Here is a 25,731-nt window from a genome sequence, read left to right as displayed (position 1 = left end):
TTAAAATAGCTTTCAAAGTCTTTGGGATTAAATTCATTGGACATCTAGGTCTTTTCCAAATAAGATAAGGTGCTAAATCATTGATTACTGGCTGTAGGTTTGTGCTTTTGACTACTTATTGCAAAGAAACTAAGGATATTTAAATCTGCTGGTAAACATGCTTTGTGCTTAACCACTTCATAAATTTGCCATCTAAAGAATTCTGGTGTGACAGTTCACAATTGGTTACTAAGTCTTCATTGGAGACTAAGATTTCTAAGAGTGCAAAATTCAGCAACTCTGTATGTAGAAAAGTAAGAGATATGTAAGAAAGATATAAAGAATGGGAATACATTTTTGTTGAAGGTAATTTTGTCCTAAATAAGATGGTTGTTTGGAGAGAAATGGCTTGGGACAAAATCTGAATGCAAAAGAAAGTTGTACAAGGTTTGTGAAGGAAAATCTTTGGAAAGGAATTTTAAGTGTGGTCAGGACAGACTAAGATTAAAATAAAGGGATTTTAAAAGCACAGTGGTATATAAAATTGGAATTCTCAGAGCACTTGGGTGGCTCAGTCGTTAAGCATCTGCCTTAGGCTCAGTTCATGATCCCAGGGTCCTGGGATCAAGCCCCGCATCGCGCTCCCTGCTATGGAGGAAGTCTGCTTCTCCCTCTCCCACTCCCCCTGCTTGTGTTCTCTCTCTGTCAAATAAATAAATAAAATCTTAAAAAAAAATAAAATTGGAATTCTCTCTCTATTCAAAAGACAAAGTTTTGGGTGCCTGGATGGCTCAGTCGTTAAGCGTCTGCCTTCGGCTCAGGTCATGGTCCCAGGGTCCTGGGATCGAGTCCCACATCGGGCTCCCTGCTCGGCAGGAAGCCTGCTTCTCCCTCTCCCACTCCCCCTGCTTGTGTTCCTGCTCTCGCTATCTCTCTCTCTGTCAAATAGATAAATAAAATCTTTAAAAAAAAAAAAAAGACAAAGTTTTCTTGAACTGTTGGTCTGCTCTTTTTCTTTTTTTAAGGTATGTTTCTATGTTTTGCCTTTATCAAGTCTTTGACGATCCCTAATCCTATTTAGGCATGTGCCTTAAAACTTTCTGAAGTTTTAACAAACTTCCCCAAGATTTAAATCATGAACAAAGTCTCTTTGACTCATTATGCCTTTTATTTGGTATGTTAAATTACTCTGGTAGTACTGTTAAACAAATGATAAGCCTTCAGTTACATTTGGGTAAATGCTCTAACTATTCTAGAGATGATACGCAATTCCTAAAGTTTTAATGTTTTAATATAAGGTCATCATTTGATATTTTGATTATTGAAAGGGTTATGTGACACAAAAATAACTGAGTTTCTTTGTCAATTGCATCATAATGAACTCTCAGATCATTAACAATGTCCATTTCTGAGTTTTTGTCGTTTATAATTGTTCTTATTCTCTTGCAAAATGAGTTTCATCTTCAAGGAGGTTCATAAAAAGGATTTTAGGAAAAATACAAGTATTCAATATCTTTAAGATTAAAACTGAAATAGGTAAAAATTTCCAGAACTAAAGCTGCATTCAAACTAAACAAGAATTAGTAACATAGGATTAAATGAACTAAAAAGATGATTATAGTTTTGTGACTTTTGTTTGAAACACTGCTGGTTCTCTAATGTTTGCTATCCCAGACTGAGGACACTTTCTCTTAAGATATGACTTACAGAAATGTGATCAAGTGTTCATTTGTAAACATATTGAAGCATTTAGCTTTTTTCTCTACTAGAACCCTCTGAAATTCAAAAGGTCTCAGTATTCTTTCTTCCATGGCAATCACAGTCATTTGCATAAGTTCAATAAGAATCTGTTCTCCTTGCAACACCATTGGAAACACTGGTTATTTTCCTAAGGCTTTGACTGGAATGTCATGTTTGAGAGAGACACGTACAGACTCAGATATGACCAAACAGCTTTGAGGAACTAAGGTTGACTTCATGAAACCTGGAGCCATAAGACCCCTTGGAAATGTTGGCCTGATAACTTTCTTACAGAGTTCCAGCAGCTTCACCAGGTAAGTAAAGAATGTCACCTCCTGGCGGGTGCAGGAACCTCAGGATATATTGGGGACCTCGTGAAGAAGAATCTGCCCAAATCGACAGGTATTGCAGGCATGTCTAATGGCAAGTGCTGGCTTGGCTTCTGGCCTGGAGGGGCTACTAAAAGTTCAACCTCAAGATTCCTTATAAAAGTTCCAGCAAAGCAGATTCTAAAAGATCCATATGATCAATCATTCTTGCTGAGCTTATGTAAATAATTATGCCGTTTGTTAAAACTGGACTTGTTTTTCAATCAAATTAGTCTTATTTGGCTATCTCTGGAAATGAGGGTTATTTTAGAGAGAAAAATTATGTTTCAATAACACACCTTTGTGGATGCTAAATTTTAGTTCTGATTGTCTTTGAATGTTGTTTGCCTAAGCTAGACAACTTGAGGTAAACCTCAGAGAAATTGCCGTAATAGCTCATGTATAGACAATCTCCTTGCATGTTATTCTGTGGGGGATAACAGGACCCCATGGGCATATGATTACTTGAACAACTGGGAAATGGGATAGATTCCCCAACAATTGTATAACTCAGCTATCACCTTGACCAATTCTATGCGGCTGGGATGACAAAATCGCTCTTTAAAAGGCAGAGCGTACCCCATGGAGATAATGGATGGCCCCACTTTCTTTATGATTAGATTGGATGATGCACTTGGGGATGCCCTTATCTCCTGAGACAAGTCTTCTCCCATTTGCCAGTGATTCCTTATAATTAACATAGTGTTAAGGCTGGACCTCAAACAAAAAGAGCTTCTTGATGGTTTCATCTCTCAAAGTCATTTATCCTAGAAGCCACTGTCCTGACATACAACTGCAAACAAAGGCTTTAACCAAGCATACCACAGCCCTCCTGGTAAAAAAAAAAAAAAAAAAAAAAAAAGCCTCAAAGCTCACTATGGGACTTCCAGGACTTATGTTAGGACTGCAATATAAAATAAGCAAAACAGTATGTTTGTTCGGCAAGACTCTAAATGATACTTCCCAAGCACTGGATGCACTCAGCCAAGAATTAAATGAAGTCAGAGAAGGACTTCTTGAGAACCACACCATTATTGACTGTCTACTATTGCTACACCATTTGGGGTGTGAAAAATTTCCTCATATGTGTTGTTTTAACATTACAATTAACTCCTGCAAGGTGTCCCAATTAATAGGGGATATTTGTGATCAATTAAATAAGATCAAGATATCCACAGATCTATTTGACAAAATTGGTAATTGGGGATCTTATCACATGGATATTTATAGTAGCTTTATTCATAATTGCTAAAACTTGGAAGGTGAATGGATACATAAACTGTGGTACTCCCATACAATGGGATATCATTCATTACTAAAAAGAAATGAACTATTGAGTCATGAAAAGACACAGAAGAAACTTAAAGTTAATATTACTAAGGTATATTACTGAAGAGGTTACATACTGAATGATTCCAACTATATGATGTTCTGGATAAGGCGAGACTATAGAGGCAGTAAGAAGATTAGTGGTTGTCAGGGGGTTGGGGGAGTGAGAGATGAATGGGTAGAGAACATAAGGGATTTTTAGGGCAGTGAAATTATTCTGTATGATACTATATGGGTGAATATATGTCATTATACATTTGTCAAGACCCACAGAATGTGTAACACAAAGAGTAAATCCAATATAAACTATGGTCTTTGGTTGATAATGATGTGTCAATGTTGACTCATTGATTGTGACCAATAAATGTACTGTACTGATTCAGGATGTTGATGATGGGAGAGGTTATATGTGGAGAGGGGGAGGGAAGTGGGAACTTTCTGCACTTTCTGTCCAGTTTTGCTCTGAACCTAAAACTGCTCTAAAAATAAAGTGTAGTTATGTATATATAGAGACAAGCCAAGAACTGGGAGATATATGTATCTTTAAAAATTATGTACTTTATATTATAATTATAGTATATTATTTAATATAATATAATTCTTTAAATAAATATTCTTTAAATATTCTAAAAAATACATCAATTTAATCTACCATACTAATAGTCCAAGGAAGAAAAAGTCCAGAAAAAACATTTGACAAAATTCAACATCCACTCATGATGAAAACTTTCAGCAAACTGGGAATAGAGAGGAACATCTTTAATGTGATAAGAGGAGTCTGTGAAATACCTAGAGGTAACATCATATTAAATAGTGAAAGGCTAAACAGTTTCTCCTAAGAAGAATGAGGAAAGGATGTCCACTCTCACCACACATGTTCGACAGTACTAGAAGTCCTAGCGCATGTACTAAGGCAAGGAAAATAAGTAAAAGGCACTCAGGTTGTAAAGAGAGAAAGAAAACTGTCCCAATTTGCAGACAACATAATTGTCTATATAGTAAACCCAAAGGAATCTACAAAAACTCATGGAACTAAACACGAGTTTAGAAAGGTTTTGTGGGGGTGCCAGGGTGGTTCAGTCGTTAAGCGTCTGCCTTCGGCTCAGGTCATGATCCCAGGGTCCTGGGATCGAGCCCCGCATCGGGCTCCCTGCTCAGCGGGAAGCCTGCTTCTCCCTCTCCCACTCCCCCTGCTTATGTTCCTTCTCTCACTATGTCTCTCTCTGTCACATAAATAAATAAAATCTTAAAAAAAAAAAAAAAGAGGGGCGCCTGGGTGGCTCAGTTGGTTAAGCAACTGCCTTCGGCTCAGGTCATGATCCTGGAGTCCCGGGATCGAGTCCCGCACCTGGCTCCCTGCTCGGCGGGGAGTCTGTTTCTCCCTCTCCCACTCCCCCTGCTTGTGTTCCCTCTCTCGCTGTCTCTGTCAAATAAATAAATAAAATCTTAAAAAAAAAAAAGTCACAGGATACTAGGTCAGTAGAAAAATATCTAGTTTCTAGCGATTGCCAAATGGAAACTTGAACAATACCATTAAATACCATTAAAACAATACCATTTATAGTGGCTCCAAAAATTTAAATAGGCAGGTATGAATCTACCAAAACATGTACATGAATGCTGCTGTATGCTTAAAACTGCAAATGCTGATACAGAAATCAAAGAAGACCTAAATAAGTGGAGAGGCATTCTGTGTTCATGGATTAGAAAATGCAACATAGTAATGATGTCAATTTTGCCTAAATTGATCTATAGATTTAATGAAATTCGAATCAATATCCCCGCGGAATTTTTTGTAGATATAGACAAACTAATTCCAAAATTTATTTTGTAAGGCAAAGGAACTAGATAACTAAAACAATTTCGAAGAAGACCAAAGTTGGAGGGATCGTTTTAGCCTATTTTAGGATTTACTAGAAAACTACAGTATCTGAGCCAGTGTGGTATTGGCAAAGGTACAGACACATAGATTAAATAGAAAGTCCAGAAATAGACTCACACAAATATGGCCAATTGATTTTTTTTTTTTTACAAAAGTGCAAAAGCAATTAAATGGAAAAGAATAGTGTGTTCAAAAACTAGTGTTAGAACAATTGGATATCTATATCCAAAAAAATAATAATAATAACCCTAACTTAAATCTCATACCTTATACAAAAAATAACTCAAAAATAAAACTATAAAACATTTAGAATAAAACAAAGGAGAAAATATTTGTGACCTAAGGTTAGGCAAAGAATGATTAGACATGATGCCAAAAGCATGATGCATTTAAAAAAATAGTGAGATACACTTCACCAAAATGTACAACTTTGCTCTGCAAAAGACAATTAAAAGAATGAAAAGACAAACTACAGACTAGGAGAAAATATTTGTAAATCACATATTCAACAAAAGACTTAAATTCAGAATACATAAAGAATTCTTAAAACTCAGTTGTAAAAAAGAAACAACCCAATTTAAAAATGGGCAAAACACTTGAACAGACACTTCATTGAAGATACACAGATGGCAAATAAGCACATTAAAAGATGCTCTACGTCATTAGCCGTTAGGGAAATGCAAATTAAAACCACAAAGAGATACCATTATATACCTTTCAGAATGGCTAAAAAACCAAACAAGCAAAGAACCCTCCCCCCACAAAACCGACCTAAACAAACCAAACCAAACCAAAACAAAACAAAAAAACCCAAACAACTAATAATACCAAGTGCTGGAGATGATGTAAAGCAATTGGAATACATTGTTGGGAGGAAAGCAAAATGAAACAGCTACTCTTGAAAACAGTTTGGTATTTTTGTATAAAGTTAAACACACATATTTACATATAACCCAGAAATCTCAGTTCTGGGTATTTACCCTAGAAATAAATACTTATAGTCACTCAAAAATCTGTACAAGAATGTTTGTGTCAGGTCTAGTCATAATAGCAAAAAAAGAAAAAGAAAAGGAACACCCAAATGTACTCTGGCAGTTGAATAGATAAATGGTGATGGATCATATTTCATAATATGATGGAATACTACTCAGCAACCAAAAGGAGCAAATCACTGATAAGTACAATATAGATGAATCTCAAAAACTAGGCTGAGTGAAAAAAGCCAGACACAAAAGAGTACATAGTGCATAATTCCATTTATTTGCAATTCTAGAAAAAAGCAAAAGTAAATTATAATGACAGAGAGCAGATCAGTAGTTGTTGGGGGATTGACTACAAAAGGGCAAGAGGGAGCTCTTTGAGTGATAGAAATATTCTATATCTGGATCGTGGTGGTGGTTACATGGGTATAGACATTTATTAAAATTCAAAGTTGAAATGTTCACATCTTATGACCTAGCCAGCTCACTTTTAGATATAGAGTGATGTTTATTAAACTGCTGGTAGAGGCCCATTATTAGTGAACCATTAAAGCAATGTAGTGTGACTCCTTAGAGGGGTATTTACCCTGAAACTAAAGATGGTTAAGCTTCAGGCTCCTTCACTTGCAAAGCTTCTTCCAAGGCCTGGTTACTAATTTTGTATTCATAATTTTGTATTCTTTTTCTAAAGGGGGTCCCCAAATTGTATAAATTTTAGGCAAATTTAGACAAAACCTAGATTGCCTCTGGATGGCCAGATTTTTTTAAATGAAATGGAATAGAAAATAATGAGAATGTTTTATTAAACATTTGTTTCATTTTATACAATGGTTCATGACTTAAAAATTTGTCTTTTGCCAGGGTTTGTGTTTAAGGGAAAAAAAGAGAAAGAAAGAAAGTTGGATATTCAGTGTTGTGTGGCGACTACGGACGTATGTGTACATTCAATGCAACACTGTAAAAGTAAATATTTGGAAATAACCTAATGCCCATTAATACGAGAATAATATAGAGTTATATGTATGTTGTGGAATTCTGTATAGTTAAAACGAAGGGACTAAAGGTACATACATCAGGCTAGATTACTCTCATAAACCCACCATTAAGTATTAAAAAAAAAAAAAACAAAAAACCCCCCACAAGTTAAAGGTTACCTAAAGCCCAATATTTAGATAAAGTTTAAAATCATGTGAGAAACAATAGTAAGTCTAGTGAATTTTAATGTATTGTTTGCAGATATAGTCATTCTACAGTACAAGTGTTAAAATATGTATGAAGCTGATAAATTCAGAATAGGATAGTGGTTACTTCTGGGGAGGAAGGAGAGAGGGAGGGAATGATATCAGAACACACAGGGCTTTGTTTTTATATGCAATTTTTATTTTGTTAAATTTAATAAGGCTAGTTGGTAGATGTGTGGGATTTTTGCTGTATTATTCCGAATTTTCTGATTGTGTTATATTCCGTATGCATATTGCTTTGTTGTAAACATTGGTAATAAATATTATTTCATATTTGTGTCATGTGGGCATTTACACACATCACACCACTTAATCCTCATGATGACCTTATGCAGTAAGTAGGGCAGTTATTATTATTCCTATTCTACAGTTAAGGAACCTAAAACTGCAGAACAATTTGTTAAAAATTGGATTGGGGACTCTGTTGTTTCTTATTTCGTGGAAATATGATTTGCATGGAAATACGCTGGTGAAGTTTCCTTCAAGTCCAGCCACTCCCTCCTACCGAAACCTTGGTAAGGCACTTACTCAATGGGGGAATGAATTGTATTAACAATAGCTAAACGTTTGTTCAAAAAGTAGTCATTCGAAAGTACCGGAGGAGACCTCCAATAATGACTTTGTGACGCGGAGGATACATATTTACAAGTCAATTCTTCGGAGGCACAGGCGGGTTTTCTGCTGGCCACCGCCCCCTGGCTCACTCAGTGTGACCTTGGACAAATCACTTAACCTTTCACTATTTACAACCCAGTAAACCGAATGGGTAATATTCATGACTGCTCACTCAGGGCTCCTGCCAAACACTTTTTTTGAAAATTAGGGACCGATTTAAGGTCAATCATAATGCAACAATGTCAACTTTCCAATGCAAATATTCTCCAAGCCCCTTATTCCTCAAAGACTGTTTCCCCTCTCATTTAAATGGTGATGTCTTATTTTATTTTATTTTATTTTTTTAAAGATTTTATTTATTTTTTAGAGAGCGAGCGAGAGAGAAACAGCAGGAGAGGGGAGAGGGTCAGAGGGAGAAGCAGGCTCCCCGCCGAGCCGGGAGCCCGACGTGGGACTCGATCCCAGGACCCTGGGACCATGACCCGAGCCGAAGGCAGACGCTTAACCATCTGAGCCACCCAGGCGCCCGGTGATGTCTATTTTAAAGGAGAATGAATTTATACTTTCTGAAGATGAATAACTTTTGTCACCAACTTACGAATGCCTTTTCTGAAAAAATTAAACCGACGCCTAACCAGACAGAATAAAAAGTCATCAATTTCTGTTGCATTGCCCTTCCCCGCTGTAGTGGCTCTCGGAGATTTTTGAAAGCAAGCCGTTTGTTCACCGTAATGTTTAGAACCTTGTATCAACACTGATCCTGCTTTATGAAAATCCTGTAGGTTCTGGGTATCCTGGTGTGGAAGGAGAGCAGAGCGGCTCCAAATCCAGGCACATAGGGACAGATGAACTAGGAACCGGGGCGTCCAGGCTAGTTCCGACTTCGGCCGCGAGTTGGAGCGGCTGTGGTGTAGGGCTTGGGACTGGCCCTGGAGGCTTCTGGCAAGGAACTTGAGCCCCCTCGCGGCCGAACTGCCCGCAGAGGCCCCAGGCCCCTTTAAGGCGCCCTGCGGGCAGACCCGGAGCAGAGGGGGCGGGAGGACGGCTCGCGAGCGCACGCCACGTGACTCGGCTGCCAAGTGCGCTCGCGAGTTTGACAGAAGTTTGAATCGGCCTCGGGGGCTTTCTGCAGCCGCAGGGGCAGAGCGGCGGTCCCGGCCGCGGCGAGCGCCCGCTGCAGCGCCCGCGCCCCCCGCCCCGCCAGCCTGGAGCCCGCGCCGCCGACCGCGGCCCGCGCTACCGCACCGCTCGCTGCCCCCACCGCCGGTCAGCAGCCCCCAGCCCCGCCGCCGTGCCCGCCGCAGCCTCCCGGCCAGGGAGCCGAGCCCCGGCGCTGCGCCCCGGCCCCGCTGTGCCAGCATGTCTTCGACGGAGGGCTCGAGTCACGCGGCGGACAAGTCGCCGCGCCCGCAGGTATTCCCCGCGCGCCCCCGGCGCTGTCTTACCACCCCTTCTCCACCTGGGTGTCAGGCCGGACCCTTTTTCCGCCCCCTCTCCCGACTGTGAGTGGGAGGAGGACCAGCGCTTTCTCGGGTCCCCCGCCGCCCTGACCGCTCGCCGGCCCTGTCTCCGCAGGTGGACCGCCTGCTGGTGGGGTTGCGCTGGCGGCGGCTGGAGGAGCCGCTGGGCTTCATCAAAGTTCTCCAGTGGGTGAGTCGATGCTCTAGCCGCGGGCTATTTCGGGAGCCTGGGCTGTGACGCTGACCCGAAGCAATGTGGCCGGAGTGGGGGGCGGGGAGGTGCTGCGGCCGGCCGTGACGGCAGGGTGGGGGGCGGCGACAGGTGGGCGGGGGAGGGGCGGGCTGGGGCTGCTTCTCCAGCACTTGGTGGCAGGAGGGCGAAGAGCAAGGCATGCGGAGTCCGGGATTCGGTCCTTCTATGTGCAAGGAGCCCTTGCCCAGGGCGCTCACATTTCACCCGGGCGAGAGGAGCCGGGTGTAACCTTTCCAGAACTCTGATCCTGCACATACCACTCCTCGGTGGCGGGAGGGGGGAGGAGGACAAGGAGGACGAGGAAAGCCACGGAGGGCAGAGGAGGGAAGGAGGTGGGCGATGGAAACCATCCTGCCCCCCAACCCACCGTCACTAGATCTTGAAGGTGGGCTCCAGGGACAGGGTCCTGGCTGGCAGTTGTCCTGTTGAGGTCACTAGAGTAATCTGGGTTCCTGTGACTGAGTGAAAGGGTGAATGAATGAATGAATGAATGAATGAATGAATGAAGTCTATGACTCTAGGATTAAATAAAAGAAAAAATATTCAGACAATAAAAATCACACTGTGGCCAAAATGTGGCTTGTAGAATAAGATAAAACACTGAGTAGGGAAGCTGGGGCTCTGGGTTTCAGACGTGGACCTGCCTTTTCCAGCTTTGTGACCTTGGGCAAGTCACTTCTTTGGACCTCAGCTTCCAACATTAGTTAACTGTTGATCACACCATTCCCAGGGTCCCCTTCTGCTCTCAACTGGTTGGTATGCCAGAATATTGCCCTTCATTAGACTCACCCCGTGACCTTGAAGAAATCACTTGCTCATTGCCTCAGTTTCCTCTATAATAGTCTAGGAGAAATACATCTCGTTACCTCACTGGTACTTTGAGATATTGGTATATTCTCTGTCCTTACCAGTGCCCAAGGCCTCCTGAGTGTAAGTTAGGAATGTGGACAGGTGCAGTCACTCTTTCAAATCATGGAAACTTGTTGGGAGCATTTAGTACACTATAACAGAGGAGATTTAAGTTAGACAATCCACACACCAAATGGTGTGTGACTAAATTAATGTGCTTTCAGCCCAGAATTCAGCTAAGGAATAAGTTACCATTAAGACTGAGGAGGATTGGGCGCCTGGGTGGCTCAGTTGGTTAAGCGACTGCCTTCGGCTCAGGTCATGATCCTGGAGTCCCGGGATCGAGTCCCGCATCGGGCTCCCTGCGGAGCAGGGAGCCTGCTTCTCCCTCTGCCTCTGTCTCTCTCTCTCTCTCTCTGTCTCTCATGAATAAATAAATAAAATCTTAAAAAAAAAAAAAAGACTGAGGAGGATTGAGTTCTAAAGGACTTTTAAATCATAGGAGACAAGAGTGAGCACTGTGTCACTGATTCCTGAATCATCGTTTGGATGGGAATCATCAGATCTGGAATTCAGGGGCAATAGTGCATTTGGAGTTATCTTCAGATATCTGAGACCTTGACTGGGGCTATAAGCCAGGCAAGGAGCTCCCAAGTGCAAACTCTGGGACCCGGTGGGGACTTTCCACTCTCCCTACTGCCTCAAGAGCAGTTGGATGGACTGCTGACTGAGCAATTTCACCTCCCCCCCTCCACTTCCCTATTCTGACCCACCACTTGAGTACCAGTGGTGGCCATGTAAGAATGATATTAAGGCTCCATGTGACTGCCATCCACAACTAGGGAGCCATTATGAGGAGCAGAACCTGAAAGGTAAGAGTATAATTTTATCATTAAACTAGACAAATGGATCTAAGGGAAATTTGAGAAAGACTGTCAAGGGATAAGGAAAACAATGAGGTTATTAGACCATGGAATCATCCTTCGTGGGGGGATTCTGAAAAGCTTCCCTCTTCAATCCTTCTATCCTTTTCTCAATGCCCCCCCACCACCCCCAATCCACATTTCTATAAAGGCTGCACAAAACAATGCCTAGGAAAATGATCCTGTCTCCTCTCAGGGTCAGCACTGATCCCTAAGAGTTAAGACCCATTTGACTTTTATGATCCTCAACTTCTTAGAGAGGGGGTGATGCCTTTCTCTCATAGCGCTAAATCCGGGGGCCCAGGGCTAGACTCTGAACTCAGCCTTCATGCGAAGGGCAGCATCAAAGGGAGACATGATTGGCTTTCACTGCCATCCTGGCAGCCTAGCGTGAGTTTCACTTGCCCTGAGTCTCTGCAGGATGAGCTCATGTAAAGGTGCACAGGAACCAGCACCAGAAATGACAGAGAAAATGTCATTTGGGATTTTCACTCATTTCCTGCTTGGGGGGATCAAATGCTCCTGGGCTGGAAAAGGAAAAAAAGAAAACACAGATCTTGCATTTATTGTAATGATGCTTGAAAACTTTTGTTGTCATTGTTATCCAAAAGCAATTTTGCTGGAATCCTGAAAAGAAGAAAGCAATATTAGGCTTTTATCAGTTAGGGGCTTGGCTTAGAGTGTCTTTTTTTAAAATTCAGAAATTAATCTCACCTCAATTCCAATTCTGGACCAAGTCCTCACCAAGTCCTCACAAAGCTAGCAAAATAACATGGGTATAGATCAATTATTAAAGAATGGTTTCCTAAAAAAAGAAAAAAGGCAGATTTTGAGGTTGAGGGGCTTTGGTTTAAATTGAGTCTCCTCTATTTTCTAGCCATAGAGTCTAGGGTACCTAGGGTAAGTAACAAAATCTTTGTGGGCCTTGGTTTCGTATATGTAAATGAGGGTGAGATCTATCTCATGGGTTCACTGGGAGGATATAGGAGGTGATTTTTGTAAAGCATTGAAGCATTCAGTCCAAGCAGTCCAGGAGATATTCAATGAGTGTTGGTTCTCCTTTCCCCTGTTCCTAAACCTCCTCTTTCCCCTAAATTTCTTCTTTATGCAGACTGTCAGCTAGACTTGTCCTTTAGTTAGATTACTCAAATGTCACTGCCAAATCCTCGCTTTGAGGGTAAGGCACAAAGGAATCTCCTGGATTACTCAGTCACTATTCCCATAGTAAGTCATATTATCATTAACTGGGTGTACCCCTGATCAGTAATTTACCTTTGAGTTGCCAAAGCCACTTACTTGGCTCTCGGGTCTCTGTAATGAAAATAAGCTATTTCAGTTGGTGTGGGGGAATGCGAAAGAATACCATCAGAGTCCATAAAACCAATGAGATGACTGTTGGGGTAAGAGTAGGGGGAAACCTTGTCTTCCTTGTGTCCCGCACTAACTGGGGATGGGAGTGATGTCAAAGGATCATCACCATCAAGCAAGTCGGCACCAAACTGGTGAGGTTATTCTGACACCCTTCCCAAAGAGAAGCAGAGACAGGAGGAGGAGGGCATGGAGAGCAGTGTATGACCATCGCTGTCCCCAGCAATACAGGGCCAAGAGGAGGAAGGCTGGTTGGCATCAGAACTTCAGAGATCCGCATCCCTCTCCTCCACTGTCTCAGGGACTCCATCTCTCCTTGGCTCCTGTTCTTTTTGAGCAGTTTGCCCAACTCAGACCCTTGTGTTGGGTGACATGGATGGTTTCAGTTCTTTCCTGCTCTTCTCTGTGCCTCAGTCACCTGGCACATTTAGGGAAGAAGGCAAATCTGATTCGGAAAGGTGGAGGGGACGGGGTCAGGGTGTCTTCCTCTGCTCCTGCATCCCAGGTGCAGAGCTACTCCCTGCCTCCTTACAATCTTCACTGAACATAGGAGCTCTCTCTCTTTTTTTTAGCCTTAATAACTTTGTGATGCAGAATTTTATTTTGCTTGTTTGAGCATGACACTTTTTTCCTTGACGTAAACTCGAAAGAGAAGGTACCAGGTCTTATTCATCTTTGTGTCACCAGCACTTGGCACATAGGGGATGGTCAATAACTGTTTGTTGATTAATGAATGAATGAAGTAGAAAGAGCACTGGACAGGGAATCAGGAGATGTGAATTCCAAGGCTGGCTCTCATGATAGCTAAATATGACTTTGGGAGAGTCACTTGATCTTTTGGGACTTTAGTTTCCACCTCTGTAAAATGAGACCATTGGGCTTAATAATCTCTGAGATCTTTTTTTTTTTAAGATTTTATTTATTTATTTGACAGAGAGACAGTGAGAGAAGGAACACAAGCAGGGGGAGTGGGAGAGGGAGAAGCAGGCTCCCCGCCGAGCAGGGAGCCCTATGCGGGGCTCCATCCCAGGACACTGGGACCACGACCCGAGCCGAAGACAGACACTTAATGACTGAGCCAGCCAGGTGCCCCTAAGATTTTATTTATTTATTGGTCAGAGAGAGCGAGAGAGCACAAGCAGGGGGAGAAGCCGGCAGAGGGAGAAGCAGGCTCCCCGCTGAGCAGGGAGCCGATGTGGGGCTCAGTCCCAGGACCCTGGGATTATGACCTGAGCCGAAGGCAGCTACTTAACCAACTGAGCCACCCAGGCATCCCTGTCTGAGATCTTTTTTGCTCTGCTGTCCTGTGAACCTGTGAGGTTCCCCTCAGATTTTTCCCTTCATTCACTTACCTAGCAAACTTTATGTTTTCTGACATCAGATGACTGTGTGATGTTCAGATTTAATTATATATTCTGATTGACAAAGAGCTGTGTAAGGTGGTTAGGGATTCCTGACTTTCAAAGACTCAGAAGAGAAGAGGATACAGCTAGGACTAAAGCTATTCGTGGTATATTTCACTCTTTGAGGAATCATAGAGCAGGGTTCAGGATTTTCAGAACTTCAAGGTTATCATCTAGCCATAGCAGAACTTTGCACAGTGATGGTAAAGTTCTGTGATCTGTGTTGTCCAATATGGTACTTGCTAGTCACATGTGGCACTTGAAATGTGGTTCGTGTGACTGAGCAGCTGAATTTTTTATTTTATTTAATTTGAATGAATTTGAATGTAAATAGCCACACTTGGCTGGTGGCTACCATGGTGGATAATGCAGCTCTAGAGTACGAGTTCCATGAAGACAGAGATTTTTCTCTTCTTTTCACTACTAAATGATAGTGCTTAGAACCGTACCTCGTACACAGTAGATGCTCAGTAAGTGTCATCTTTCTGTAGATATGCCTGTCAGGGAAGTGCTGGTGAAGAGAAGGCCCCACAACTGACCATTCATTGCCCCAAGTTAGGAATACCTATTTTCTTAGGGGACCTATATAGAGCTACCTGCCAATGGGTAAAAATATATCCAACTGTGCTGCCCTTCCTAGAATGTGACACCCTAATGGGCCAGAAGCTAGGAGGAATAAAGAAACCTGTAAGAGGCTCACAGAGCTGACAAAAATTCGAGAATTCCCATGAAGAAGAGCTGGAGAAGCACCACTGTTATGCCAGTGAGGACGCTTGGAGTATATAAAGGGTAATGATGCAGAGGCTTTGGGCAACTTCTCTTCAGCTCGGTCAACATGAGCAAACAGGGCTCTACACTTCAGCCTCTGTAAATTAAGCCAGATGAGGAGGTTATTCAGGCATTGGGGAGAGTTATGCTCTCTCCTTTCCTGGATGTGTGGTTTTTTTTTTTTTTTTTAAGATTTTATTTATTTAACAGAGACAGAGATAGCGAGAGCAGGAACACAAGCAGGGGGAGTGGGCGAGGGAGAAGCAGGCTTCCCTTGGAGCAGGGAGCCGGATGCAGGGCTCGATCCCAGGACCCTGGGATCATGACCTGAGCCAAAGGCAGATGCTTAACGACTGAGCCACCCAGGCGGCCCTACTGGATGTGTTTTAAAAATGGAGACCATTCTCATTTGTCTGAACTAAACCTCCTGGAAACAGAGAGGTGCCCATTATGACCTTTAGAGAGGGGTCAGCGGCTCCAGCATGGAGAAGATCTTCCAGGCCAGGCGATGCAAGGCGGGGCAGGGGCAACGGGCACGACCCAGGGGCAGAGCACAGCTGCTGGTCAGCCCAGCCAAGAGCACACTGACTGCATTACCCTCATCCAGTGAAAGCAAGGCCTCTCGATTGCCTGCTCCAAACCCCTCCTTGTACAGATGAGAAAACTGAGACTCAGAGAGCAGAGCAATTTATTAGAGTTCACCCAGCTAATGAGTGACCCGGACCAGGGCTAGAACCCAGATTTCCAAACTCCTAACCCAGGTCTGTTTTTACTCCATAACGCTACCAAGCATTAGCAAAATCATGTGCACACAACTCTATTCTAAACTCTGGGTGCAAGCCTGGGACGTGGATGAGCTGTCTTCTAGGTGCTTAATAATGTCCAAGACACCAAGACACAGAGAAACACACAGAAAACAATCATTAACAGAGGAAGCTCTGTGCTTACTAAGAATGATTCCACCATGTACAAGCCTGTACAAGGTAAGTGCACAGGAAATGGGGCCTGAACAGATGAGGTGGGAGGATCAGAGATTCCAGCTTCTCACCTCCTTTTCGAACCAGTGTGTTTCCCCAGAAAGAAATGCTAAAACCGTAGGTTGAGGACATTTCATTTCACTTAAGACAGGAGGTTTAGCAAAATGTGATGAAAGGTGAAGAGGAAAACAATTCAAGTGATCTGAAATGCCTCTGGTTCTTAACACTGAGCAATGGCAGCATCAGCAGATTACAAAGGGAAACACCACTGGGGAAAGAGTGGAGGCTGATAAGGCAAGTGGAAGCTACTTTTCTCTGGGCTTGAGCCAGGACTGTCGCTGCAAGGAAAAGGACCTTTGGGGGAGGAGAAGTTAGGCTGGCAGAGCGAGGGACAGCTCCCCGCCTGGCCCCTCTGAAGGCTTGGCAGAAGTTGTCCCTTCTAGCTATACGTGAGGCAGGAAGCCACTGGAAGGTAGCGACAAGGGAACAAGATTCAATGACAGCTCCAGAGGAGAAATGGAAGGAATTCCAGCACATGCCTGATCCCAGTTGGCACAGAGCTATCTATTTCTAGGGTGCCTCTCCCTTGGGGAGGAAATTCAGGTCCAGCTTTATGCTAGACGTTTCCAAAAGCCTGAACTGCTTTGTGTTCGTCGTCATCTTAAGGACGCTACCTGTCACACCCAATGGGAAGATGTGGAAACTATCCATTTGCTCTCTGTACGTCTCCCTCCAGACACGCTTGTACGTGATGGAATCATTCTTAGTAAGCACAGAGCTTCCTCTGTTAGTGATTGTTTTCTGTGTGTTTCTCTGTGTCTTGGTGTCTTGGACATTAAGCACCTAGAAGACAGTTCATCTACATCCCAGGCTTGCACCCAGAGTTTAGAATAGAGTTGTGTGCACGTGATTTTGCTAATGCTTGGTAGCATTATGGAGTAAAAACAGACCTGGGTTAGGAGTTTGGAAATCTGGGTTCTAGCCCTGGTCACTCATTAGCTGGGTGAACTCTAATAAATTGCTCTGCTCTCTGAGTCTCAGTTTTCTCATCTGTACAAGGAGGGGTTTGGAGCAGACACCACTCCAAGTCAACCTCATTCATTTGGCTATTTGGTCTGGCACTCGGGTGCAGTGAACACAGCATCCTGAGGCAGGAAGGCCAAGGGAAGCCATGAGTCCCTGCCCAGGAGGGATTTGATTAAAGGAAATCCTCCTCCACCCCCATAACTGTACCTGCTGAGAGTCAGAAGGTGGTTCTGAGGGGATATACCTTGGCCAGTTGAGGCCTTCTGACTCTCAAAGGGCTTCCCTCTCCCTCAGCTCTTTGCTATTTTCGCCTTCGGGTCCTGCGGCTCCTACAGTGGAGAGACAGGGGCAACAGTTCGCTGCAACAACGAAGCCAAGGATGTGAGCTCCATCATTGTTTTGTTCGGCTATCCCTTCAGGTGAGCAGGAATTGATTTTGACCCCACACAGCCTCTCTTGCTGGTTTGGCAGGACCTGCTTGGACTCTTCCTCTTCCAGAAGCCTAAAGACCTTTTGTTTAGTGCCACTTCGGTTCAAATAGAACTACAAGACTTCGGTCCTTCCTGCCCTTTAGGAATTTCAGACACACTAACCATAGAAAAATGTCAGGGAAACTCAGATAGGTCATTGTTATAATAATGTTCCAGTCCATAGATAACCAATAGCAGGTAACAAAGTTCCTACAGAAAGAACCCATGCAGTTTGGAATGGAGGCTAGTTGGACAGGTCTCTCTGACCTTCAGCGACCTCCTCCCTGCCTTGAAGGTTAGGGAGCTTGTTAGTACTTAGATCCTAAAGAGTTGATGTGGGGTACCTCACCTGGTACACTAGAATACAAGGAGATATACCTTGACCAGGAGGTAGAAAAGAATACTCTTTCCTGGCTATTTGGGAGCCTAGGGAGGGGAGTCCCAACTGCTCAGAAGAGAGCTGGGGACAGGGCTCGCCTTTTCAGAAATTTTTAGTACCAACGGCCAAGTTAGGTTAATATCTCTTGTATATAACAGGGTTTTGTTTTGTTTTGTTTTGTTTTGTTTTCTGTCCTTATTTTGTCCCATATAGTCTCATGGGGAAGGGGTGCTAAATAAGGCCTGAGAATGGGAAAGTCCAACCTTAACCTGGCCACTGTGGGCCTGTGCTCTCTGGGGGGCAAAATGAAGCTGATCTCCCTGGTGGTTTGGCTACCAGAAATAGATGCACTATGTATATTGTGGTTGTGACCTAAAGGGCCCTGGAGATACCTGGAAATACATGGTCACCGTATCTGGGCAAGTTGGATGAGGGTGCGGTAGTGGCTGAATGGGAGGTAGAGTTGGACCAGATTTCTGGGGATGTTTCTGTCTTGACTGCAAGGTTGCCTCCAGAAACATTCCTCCCCCCATGTCCCCTTTCTTGGCTCTGTTAAGAGTCCCAGGGTGAGAAGTAGCGCAGGACTATTCCCAGCGCAGGGACAGTCCCCTGCCTCCACAGGGAGGGTATTGCCCCAAGCTCAGGATGACACTCCCCTGCCACCCACAGGTTGAACCGGGTCCAGTATGAGATGCCCCTTTGCGATGAGGACTCCACCTCCAAGACCATGCACCTGATGGGGGATTTCTCTGCTCCCGCCGAATTCTTTGTGACCCTGGGCATCTTCTCCTTCTTCTACACCATGGCTGCGCTGGTCCTTTACCTGCGCTTCCACAACCTCTACACAGAGAACAAGCGCTTCCCGCTGGTGGTGAGTGGGCATTGGCCAGGAGGAATGGGGTGGAGAAACTGAGGAGGTGTGCCTCCTGGGACTGATGTCACATTGAGCGGGGAGGACACCCCGATGTGGAAACTCCTGAGTCTCCCTGCCAGCTCTTTGCTGTTCATCCCCTTCAGGTTCTGTGGTTCCCACAGCTCCGAGGACTCTGCCTCTAGCAATCCCCCATCGCTTGCTGTGCTCAGAGAGGGTGTAGCAGCATTAAGAAGTGGGCTCTGGAGCCAGACTGCCTGGGTTCAGATTCCAGGATAGTCCTTTATAGCTGTGTGCTCTTGGACAAGTCACTTATCCCCTCTAAACCCCAGGTTCCTCAATATACAGGGGGATAAAATAATACCTATCTCATAGTGTTTGGGGGAGATGAGTGAAAATACAGGTAAGATATCTGGTATATAGTTAGCTTCAATAAGTGTTAGCTATCATTAATATTCTTCCCCCTCTCCTATCTCCGTAACCGAGGCATGCAAGGTGGAAGGGGTGCCCTTGAGGACCCCATTTGTCTCCTGCAGTCTGCCACCAGGGGTAGCTGAGCAATGGTGATCAAAGGAAAGGCTTGAAGGCGAGAGTGGGGAGTTTAGGCCACCTGGGTTTGGGGGTGACAGTCACCAGCAGGTACCTTGATACCTCGTTGCTTGACCTCCGTTCTGAGGGCCTGGGCAGGGGTAGCCCTGAGTGGCAGCGTTCCTTTAGTGGCAGTAAACAGATTCCTTAAGATGACCTGGGCTCCCTGAGGCTCCAGGTGTTGGGTAGGACAGCAAGAAGTAGCTGTCCTGGGACCGCAGGATCCCAGGGCATTATGGCCAGACGAAGAGAAGTAGGCCATCAGGGGGACCTTTCTGAGTGCATTTCCTGTCCCTCTGCTCCTCCCAGGACTTCTGTGTGACTGTCTCCTTCACCTTCTTCTGGCTGGTAGCTGCAGCCGCCTGGGGCAAGGGCTTGACGGACATCAAGGGGGCCACACGGCCATCCAGCCTGACGGCAGCCATGTCAGTGTGCCATGGAGAGGAAGCGGTGTGCAGTGCTGGGGCCTCGCCCTCTATGGGACTGGCCAACATCTCTGTGGTGAGACCTGCAGCCGCTGCTGGTGTCTGGGGGAGGCCGGTCCCAGCTGGCAGGTTCTGAGAGGAACAGAGAGGGTGTCTCTCCAGCCCGTATCCCCTGCAACTGGAGCTGGTGACCCCAGCACCTACGGGCGGCTGCTGGCCCCTGGATGACCCCGAGAAGACATGTTGGTTTTGGGGGGGAACCCAAGAGCCACTAGCCTCCTGTTCTTTCCTCCTTCTGTACTCTGCCCTCCCATCTCCCTTCTCCCCACCTCCAGGCATGCTCTCCGTGACTGCCTCCCACTCCTCCTGCCTCTTGACAATGTGTGTGCGAGCATGTGAAGGGGCGCGCAGGCTGTGTGGCTGGGCTCAAGACTGGGAGCAGACCCAGAGTGAAAGAGAAGGGCTTCATTGTCACCCAGGCCTCTAAACTGGAAAGGGGCTTTGGGCAAGGGTGGGCCCAGCTGGTACACAGAGGTTTGGCCATCCCGGCTGTTAGAATGTGGAAATCTTTCCATATCAGTTGGCACATAGCTGAGGCTTCAAGCTTTTCAAATGCCCCCGTCACCTTAGCCTTGTCCTGAAAATGGCTTAGAACTCCCCAAGGCCCAGCAACTGAAGGGGTTTCATCGCTGGCACACCAGGGAACCTTCTAGACCTTGTTAGAACCCTGCTGATAGGTTTTAGCCCCCAACATTTTATTGTAAAAATTTTCACACATACAGTAAAGTTGTAAGAATTTTACAGTGAACACCCACACACTCGTCGCCTAAACTGTACCATTAACATTTTCCTAGACATGCTTTATCACATATCTGTCTGCCCCTCTTCATCCATCAAACCATCTTATTTTTCATGCATTTCGAAGTCAATTGCAGACATCAGTACAGTCCCCCCCCAAATACTACCTGCTGATAGGTTTTTAAGTATCTTTTTAAAATATTTTATTTATTTATTTGACAGAGAGAAAGAGAGAGAGTGCGCGAGTGCCCAAGTAGGGGGAGCAGGAGAGGGAGAAGCAGGCTCCCTACTGAGCAGGGAGCCCAATATGGAGCTTGATCCCAGGATGCCGGGATCATGACCTGAGCCGAAGGTAGACGCTTAAACTGACTGAGCCACCCAGGTGCCCCTTAAGTATTTTTGAATAAATATTTGAATATAGCCCTGGCTGGGTCCCTGGCCCGGGAAAGGAGCACCTTGGACAGCTCTGGCCACACCCACCCTTGAAAAAAGGCACTCAGAACAGTGCTGTGGAGAGCGCCCTAGAGCCCTTGCTCCTTTCTATGCTTTGCATGATGCTTCACTCCAGGGGCCAGATTCTCCTAGCGATCAAGCTACAAACTCAGGTGCGTGCTGTGGACAGTTAGAGACTTTCATCAGAGAACCGGTGGTGGGTATCGGCTTTGAACCCTGCCTCTACATCCAGTTCTCTGTATTTCAGTCTTCCCAGCCCTCAGCCTCTTCCCCCACCCACCACAGGGACTCCCCCGCCCCACCCCCCTCAGTTCCCACAATGCCCTCCTTACTGTTCTCACAAACTTCCCTGGTGTCTTTGCAGCTCTTTGGCTTTATCAACTTCTTCCTGTGGGCCGGGAACTGTTGGTTTGTGTTCAAGGAGACTCCGTGGCACGGGCAGGGCCAGGACCAGGGCCAGGGCCCCAGCCTGGAGAGCGCTGCTGAGCAGGGAGCAGTGGAGAAGCAGTAAGCAGCCCCCACCTGGCTCCTCCCGAACAGGACAGCACCTCTTCAACCACCTCCAGCTTCCAGGACCTCCCTCTTCTTCCTTCTCCAACTCCCCTCCCCTGTCATTCTGGACTTTGAGCTTTGAGACGTCGTCGCTGATGGATGGGCAGGCATCAGCTGTCAGAAACCCAGGCAGCCCTCCCAGTGGCTTCCTAGCCCTCCTCTGGCTGGAGCCTCAGATGGCAGGAGCTCACGGCTTCTTGTCTACTGCCTGGACCCCCAGCATCTTACTTGGGGTCTTACTTATACCCTTATAGCCTCTGAGAATGAGCCTCTACTGCAGGGGGCAGGAGACCAGAGTCCTGAGACTCGTTCCTAGCAGCCACTTCTATCAACGTGTCGGCTTCAATAAAAGTGGGGGGAGGGGAAATTGGCTGGCAGCCTTCTTCCTGGTCCCTTGCATGAAGGGCCCACCAGCAGTTCAGTGACCCCTCTTCAATGGCTGTCATCTAAGCCTGTGTCTGCCCCCATCTCCAGTCAGCCCGCACTCTCCCACTTTTCCCTCTGGCCTCTGCTCAGCCACACAGCCTACCATGTGGGAACCCAGGAGGCCAACTAGCCTGGAAAACAGCTCTGTAGAGGGTCCTGATGTGGCCTGGACTCAGTGGGGAGCAGATATATTGCAACTGGGTTGCAACTTCAAGATCCTGAAGCCAGGAAACTTGCTGGGGAAGCATTTCTTCTGTTCCTTCAGTCCTCCCACCTCTCTAGGCTGGGGCACTTTCTACCAACGCTACACTCGTACTTGCCCTAGAAACTCCCGACCTTCCTCCCTGCCCTCCTTCTTGGGCTTAGTCTCACGTACGGGACACAAGATGAGCGGTCTAGGAGCATCTCCATTTCAGCCCTCCCCACCTCCAACCTCTCTGTCCATCTCCCTTCCCCAGCCTCTTGGGTTTGAGGCATTCAGATCCTTTTCCATGTCTGTCCAGGCCTTCCTTTCATTCCTGTGGGTCCAGATAGGGACTTTGGAAGGGCCCAAAGGACCATCATGAGGCTAAGTTGCCCCAGAGCCCCAGGACATGGATGGATGGGCCCATTTCTTCCTCGTTTTCCCCCAACCCACAACTCCTTCTCTGGCCTCTGTTTCATACTTCCGTGCCTCACCTTTACAAAAGGACATGCCCTCTCGGTTTGCCCTCTGTTCCACCCCTGCTTCCTCATTTCTCCCAGGCTCTATCCCTCCCCACCCGAACCCCAGTCCAGGGCAGGCCAATGCTATTGGTGCTTCTTCACTTTGGGACCCAGTTCCATATTTGTCTTTGATATGTCTCCTCTTTCTGACACCTCCTTCAGTCCCTCTCTGGACCCCAGGGCCTAAGAGTCAGTGCTGACTGGAAAAGGGCCATTCATCTCCTACCCAGCTCAAAGCACTTTAGTCTGACCTTGGCCATAGGGCTGCTCAGAGAAGGATGGAGAAGGAAGAATCCAGCCATTTTCCAATCCAGTGCCAATTAGCCCACTTATCATCCCAAAGGTGAATGTGCCCTGTGCCAATTTCTCCTCCGGACTGAGACAACCCCTCCAACCTTCTCACCTCCCTAAACACCATCCATAGTAATGTGCACATTACCGGAGTACCCAGAAGACAGGATCTTTGACTTTGGGCCAATCATTTCTTCTTTGGGTCAGAGTCTCCCCACTTGACAGGGGGAGTGTGAGATTTACCTCCTCAAATGCTCCAGAACCCTTCAGTGAAAGAATTAGGTTTTTTGTTTTGTTTTGTTTTTGGATTTTGGGGAAGGGATTTGAGGAGGGAAGAGAGGAGATGGGGATGAGAGTGTTTCTAAGTCTGAACCTCTCTCTGTCCTGAACTGTCCCCATGGTTACTCAAGCAAGAGGGGGAACAGTTTTGCCTATAGCTCCAGAGACAAAGAGAACAAAGAGGTGACCATTTTTCTTTAAGCTGGCCCCTGTGAGGGGCTGTGAGCAGCTTCTACTGGAACTTTGTTTGGATTCTGTGTATGTATTTATAATTTATTTGAAATGTGATGGATAAAGTGTTCTCATTTGGGGGCTGAAGTTAGCAACTGGCCCTTGAGCTAGGGGAAGGGGGGTGGGGTGGGGTGGGTATGCACTCCTGCCAAGGACTCCTAGCCCAGAACTCTCCCTAGAGCAGAGAAGGCTCTTTCTCCTCCTCAAGAGGCTGGCTTGTTCTCATTGAGAAGGGCCTTGATTTTGGCTATGGCCTTGCTTTCCATGACCACCCTAAGAGGAAAGGCTACTTCACCTCATTACCTCCAGAGGGCTGGGCTAGGCCAAGTGCCGAGGGCAGAGCTGTCCTCATAGGCCTCATGTCCCCTCCAATCAGGGCTGGCACCACTGCTTTGCCTAGTGGGGATTAGGGTAGGAGACTGTGTCTGGTTTCTCCAGACTGCAGGAGGCCAACAGGTAGGATGCTTGCCCTCTGCCCTACTAAACTCTGACACTGCCAGAGTGCCCACTGAGGACCTTTTCGGAATTTTGAGTTCTCTCCACTATCATGATCATAGGTCTCTTCCTTCTGGGATTGAAGATCGGGATGGGGGGTGGGGGGAGAATGTTGCATGTTGTTTTCCGATGCTTGTTATTACACATTTGAATAAACAGTGCTTCAAAGCATTTACCATGAAGGAGCTAAGACTAGAGCCCTTCCGGGATTTTTTTTTTCTCTTCTTCCCATTGCTTTAAGTTCTTGCATTTCTGCCAAAACATCATTCCACTCCTCTCCACTCTGCACCCCAAGCAATAGAGTCTGCGTTTCCTCTTTTAGTGGCACCAATTAGTCCAAAGTAACTGAGACTGGTTAGCAAATTTGAGCAAACTCAAAAGGCAAGAGATAGTGGCTTTCACAGTGCTGTTTCCATTTGCTCTCCTAAGCTTCCTGTCAGGAGGTGAGGGCCGTATGCCTTGCTCTTTTAACTATAAAGGTTCTTTCTGAACAAACTTGCACATCTCTCCCCCTTCTGACAAGCGACCCTTACATTCCCTAGAAAAAACACACTTGCACACGATGTTACATTCAATTTCAACAAGTTCCTGGACCACCTCCCCCTCCCCACTCCCGCCCCATCATCTGTGGTTCTCAGGTTAAGAATCTCTGCCCTCAGAGATTATCTTCACAGTACTTAAACCTTCCCTGGGTGAAAATGAGAAGAAAGTCTGAGGTCTTGAAGTCACAGACCTTGACTTATTTGCCTCCAGTTTGGTTTCCTTTAGCTGAAGGAATGAATATGGGGTGAGCTGTGAGAGTTGAAAAGGGAAAAGAGAATTAGTCTCTCTTTTCTGATGTGATTGGGGGGGGGGCAGGCTTTTGTCTCTTGATTGTGGGAGGGTGGGAAGAAATGTTATCAGCTGAGAAGAAGAAAGAGGATGATTAAGGTATTTTCCAGGCCTTAGCAAGGAAAATGACAGATCTGATGAGAAATCTCCCTATGCTGAGGCTCTGGTAGCAGGCTTTCCAGCAGAGAAAATATTCATTAGAAAAAGAAACCAAAGTGATGGATGGAGTCAGGGTCCAGCCAGGGTTTGGGAAGAGGCGGTACAGGGTATCGATCGCAGTTCTCAGGAGGAGAGAAGGATCAGCAGAGATGCTGCAAACACCAGCAGCCTCGGGGCCACCCCAGTTCCGGGGCTGGCTCTGGCTCAGAGATAGCCTTCTGTCATCCTGACAGGTGATCTTGATCAGCTCATCTAGGTCCTCCCAAACCCAGACAACACCACTCCAGCCCTCTACCCTGCTTCAGGGCACCGTGGGCTTCCCACAGAAGAGACACAACACGAGAGCCGAGGACCCTCCCCCACTCCAACCCTTGTGTCCTTCAGCATATCCTACAGACTCCCTCCCCTTGTCCTTCGGATTCACAGCGCCCACCTCCCTGCACCTACCCTATTCGATCTACAGGGGAGCGAAGTCGCTTCCTGACCGCCAGCCCGGGAAGGGGCGCCAGCCAGCTGGCGAAGGCACGGCTTAGAGGGGCGTCTTGGGCAGAGAGAGGCTTGGGGCTGGGGTGTGTATGCAGTGAGCTTGGGAGAGCGTGCTGGTAGCACAAAGAATG

At 45.9% G+C, this 25,731-nt stretch overlaps 1 protein-coding gene across 1 annotated transcript; it reads left to right on the top strand.

Moving 5' to 3' along the window:
* The first annotated feature begins 8,617 nt into the window (after positions 1 to 8,617).
* On the top strand, positions 8,618 to 24,309 carry SYPL2 (synaptophysin like 2). The gene is made up of 6 exons (XM_035017845.1): positions 8,618 to 9,547; positions 9,710 to 9,784; positions 17,456 to 17,580; positions 18,680 to 18,881; positions 19,779 to 19,970; positions 21,510 to 24,309. Exons 1-6 carry the CDS (start codon positions 9,494 to 9,496, stop codon positions 21,654 to 21,656), a joined length of 795 nt encoding a protein of 264 aa, XP_034873736.1. The 5' UTR covers positions 8,618 to 9,493; the 3' UTR covers positions 21,657 to 24,309.
* The last annotated feature ends 1,422 nt before the right edge of the window (positions 24,310 to 25,731 follow it).

Source organism: Mirounga leonina, unplaced genomic scaffold, assembly GCF_011800145.1.
Source record: "Mirounga leonina isolate KUSES-001 unplaced genomic scaffold, KU_Mleo_1.0 Mir_173, whole genome shotgun sequence".
Taxonomy (NCBI): domain Eukaryota; kingdom Metazoa; phylum Chordata; class Mammalia; order Carnivora; family Phocidae; genus Mirounga; species Mirounga leonina.
Note: the sequence above shows the minus strand (reverse complement) of the source record. Positions and strands in the feature narration are given on the sequence as shown.

What these genes read in the sequence shown, in the direction of transcription:
- SYPL2 (XM_035017845.1), top strand. Translation starts at nt 9,494, where the DNA reads ATGTCTTCGACGGAGGGCTCGAGTCACGCGGCGGACAAGTCGCCGCGC. An exon ending in ACAAGCGCTTCCCGCTGGTG is followed by an intron (nt 18,882 to 19,778) that starts GTGAGTGGGCAT and finishes TGCTCCTCCCAG; the next exon opens with GACTTCTGTGTGACTGTCTC. An exon ending in GACTGGCCAACATCTCTGTG is followed by an intron (nt 19,971 to 21,509) that starts GTGAGACCTGCA and finishes GTGTCTTTGCAG; the next exon opens with CTCTTTGGCTTTATCAACTT.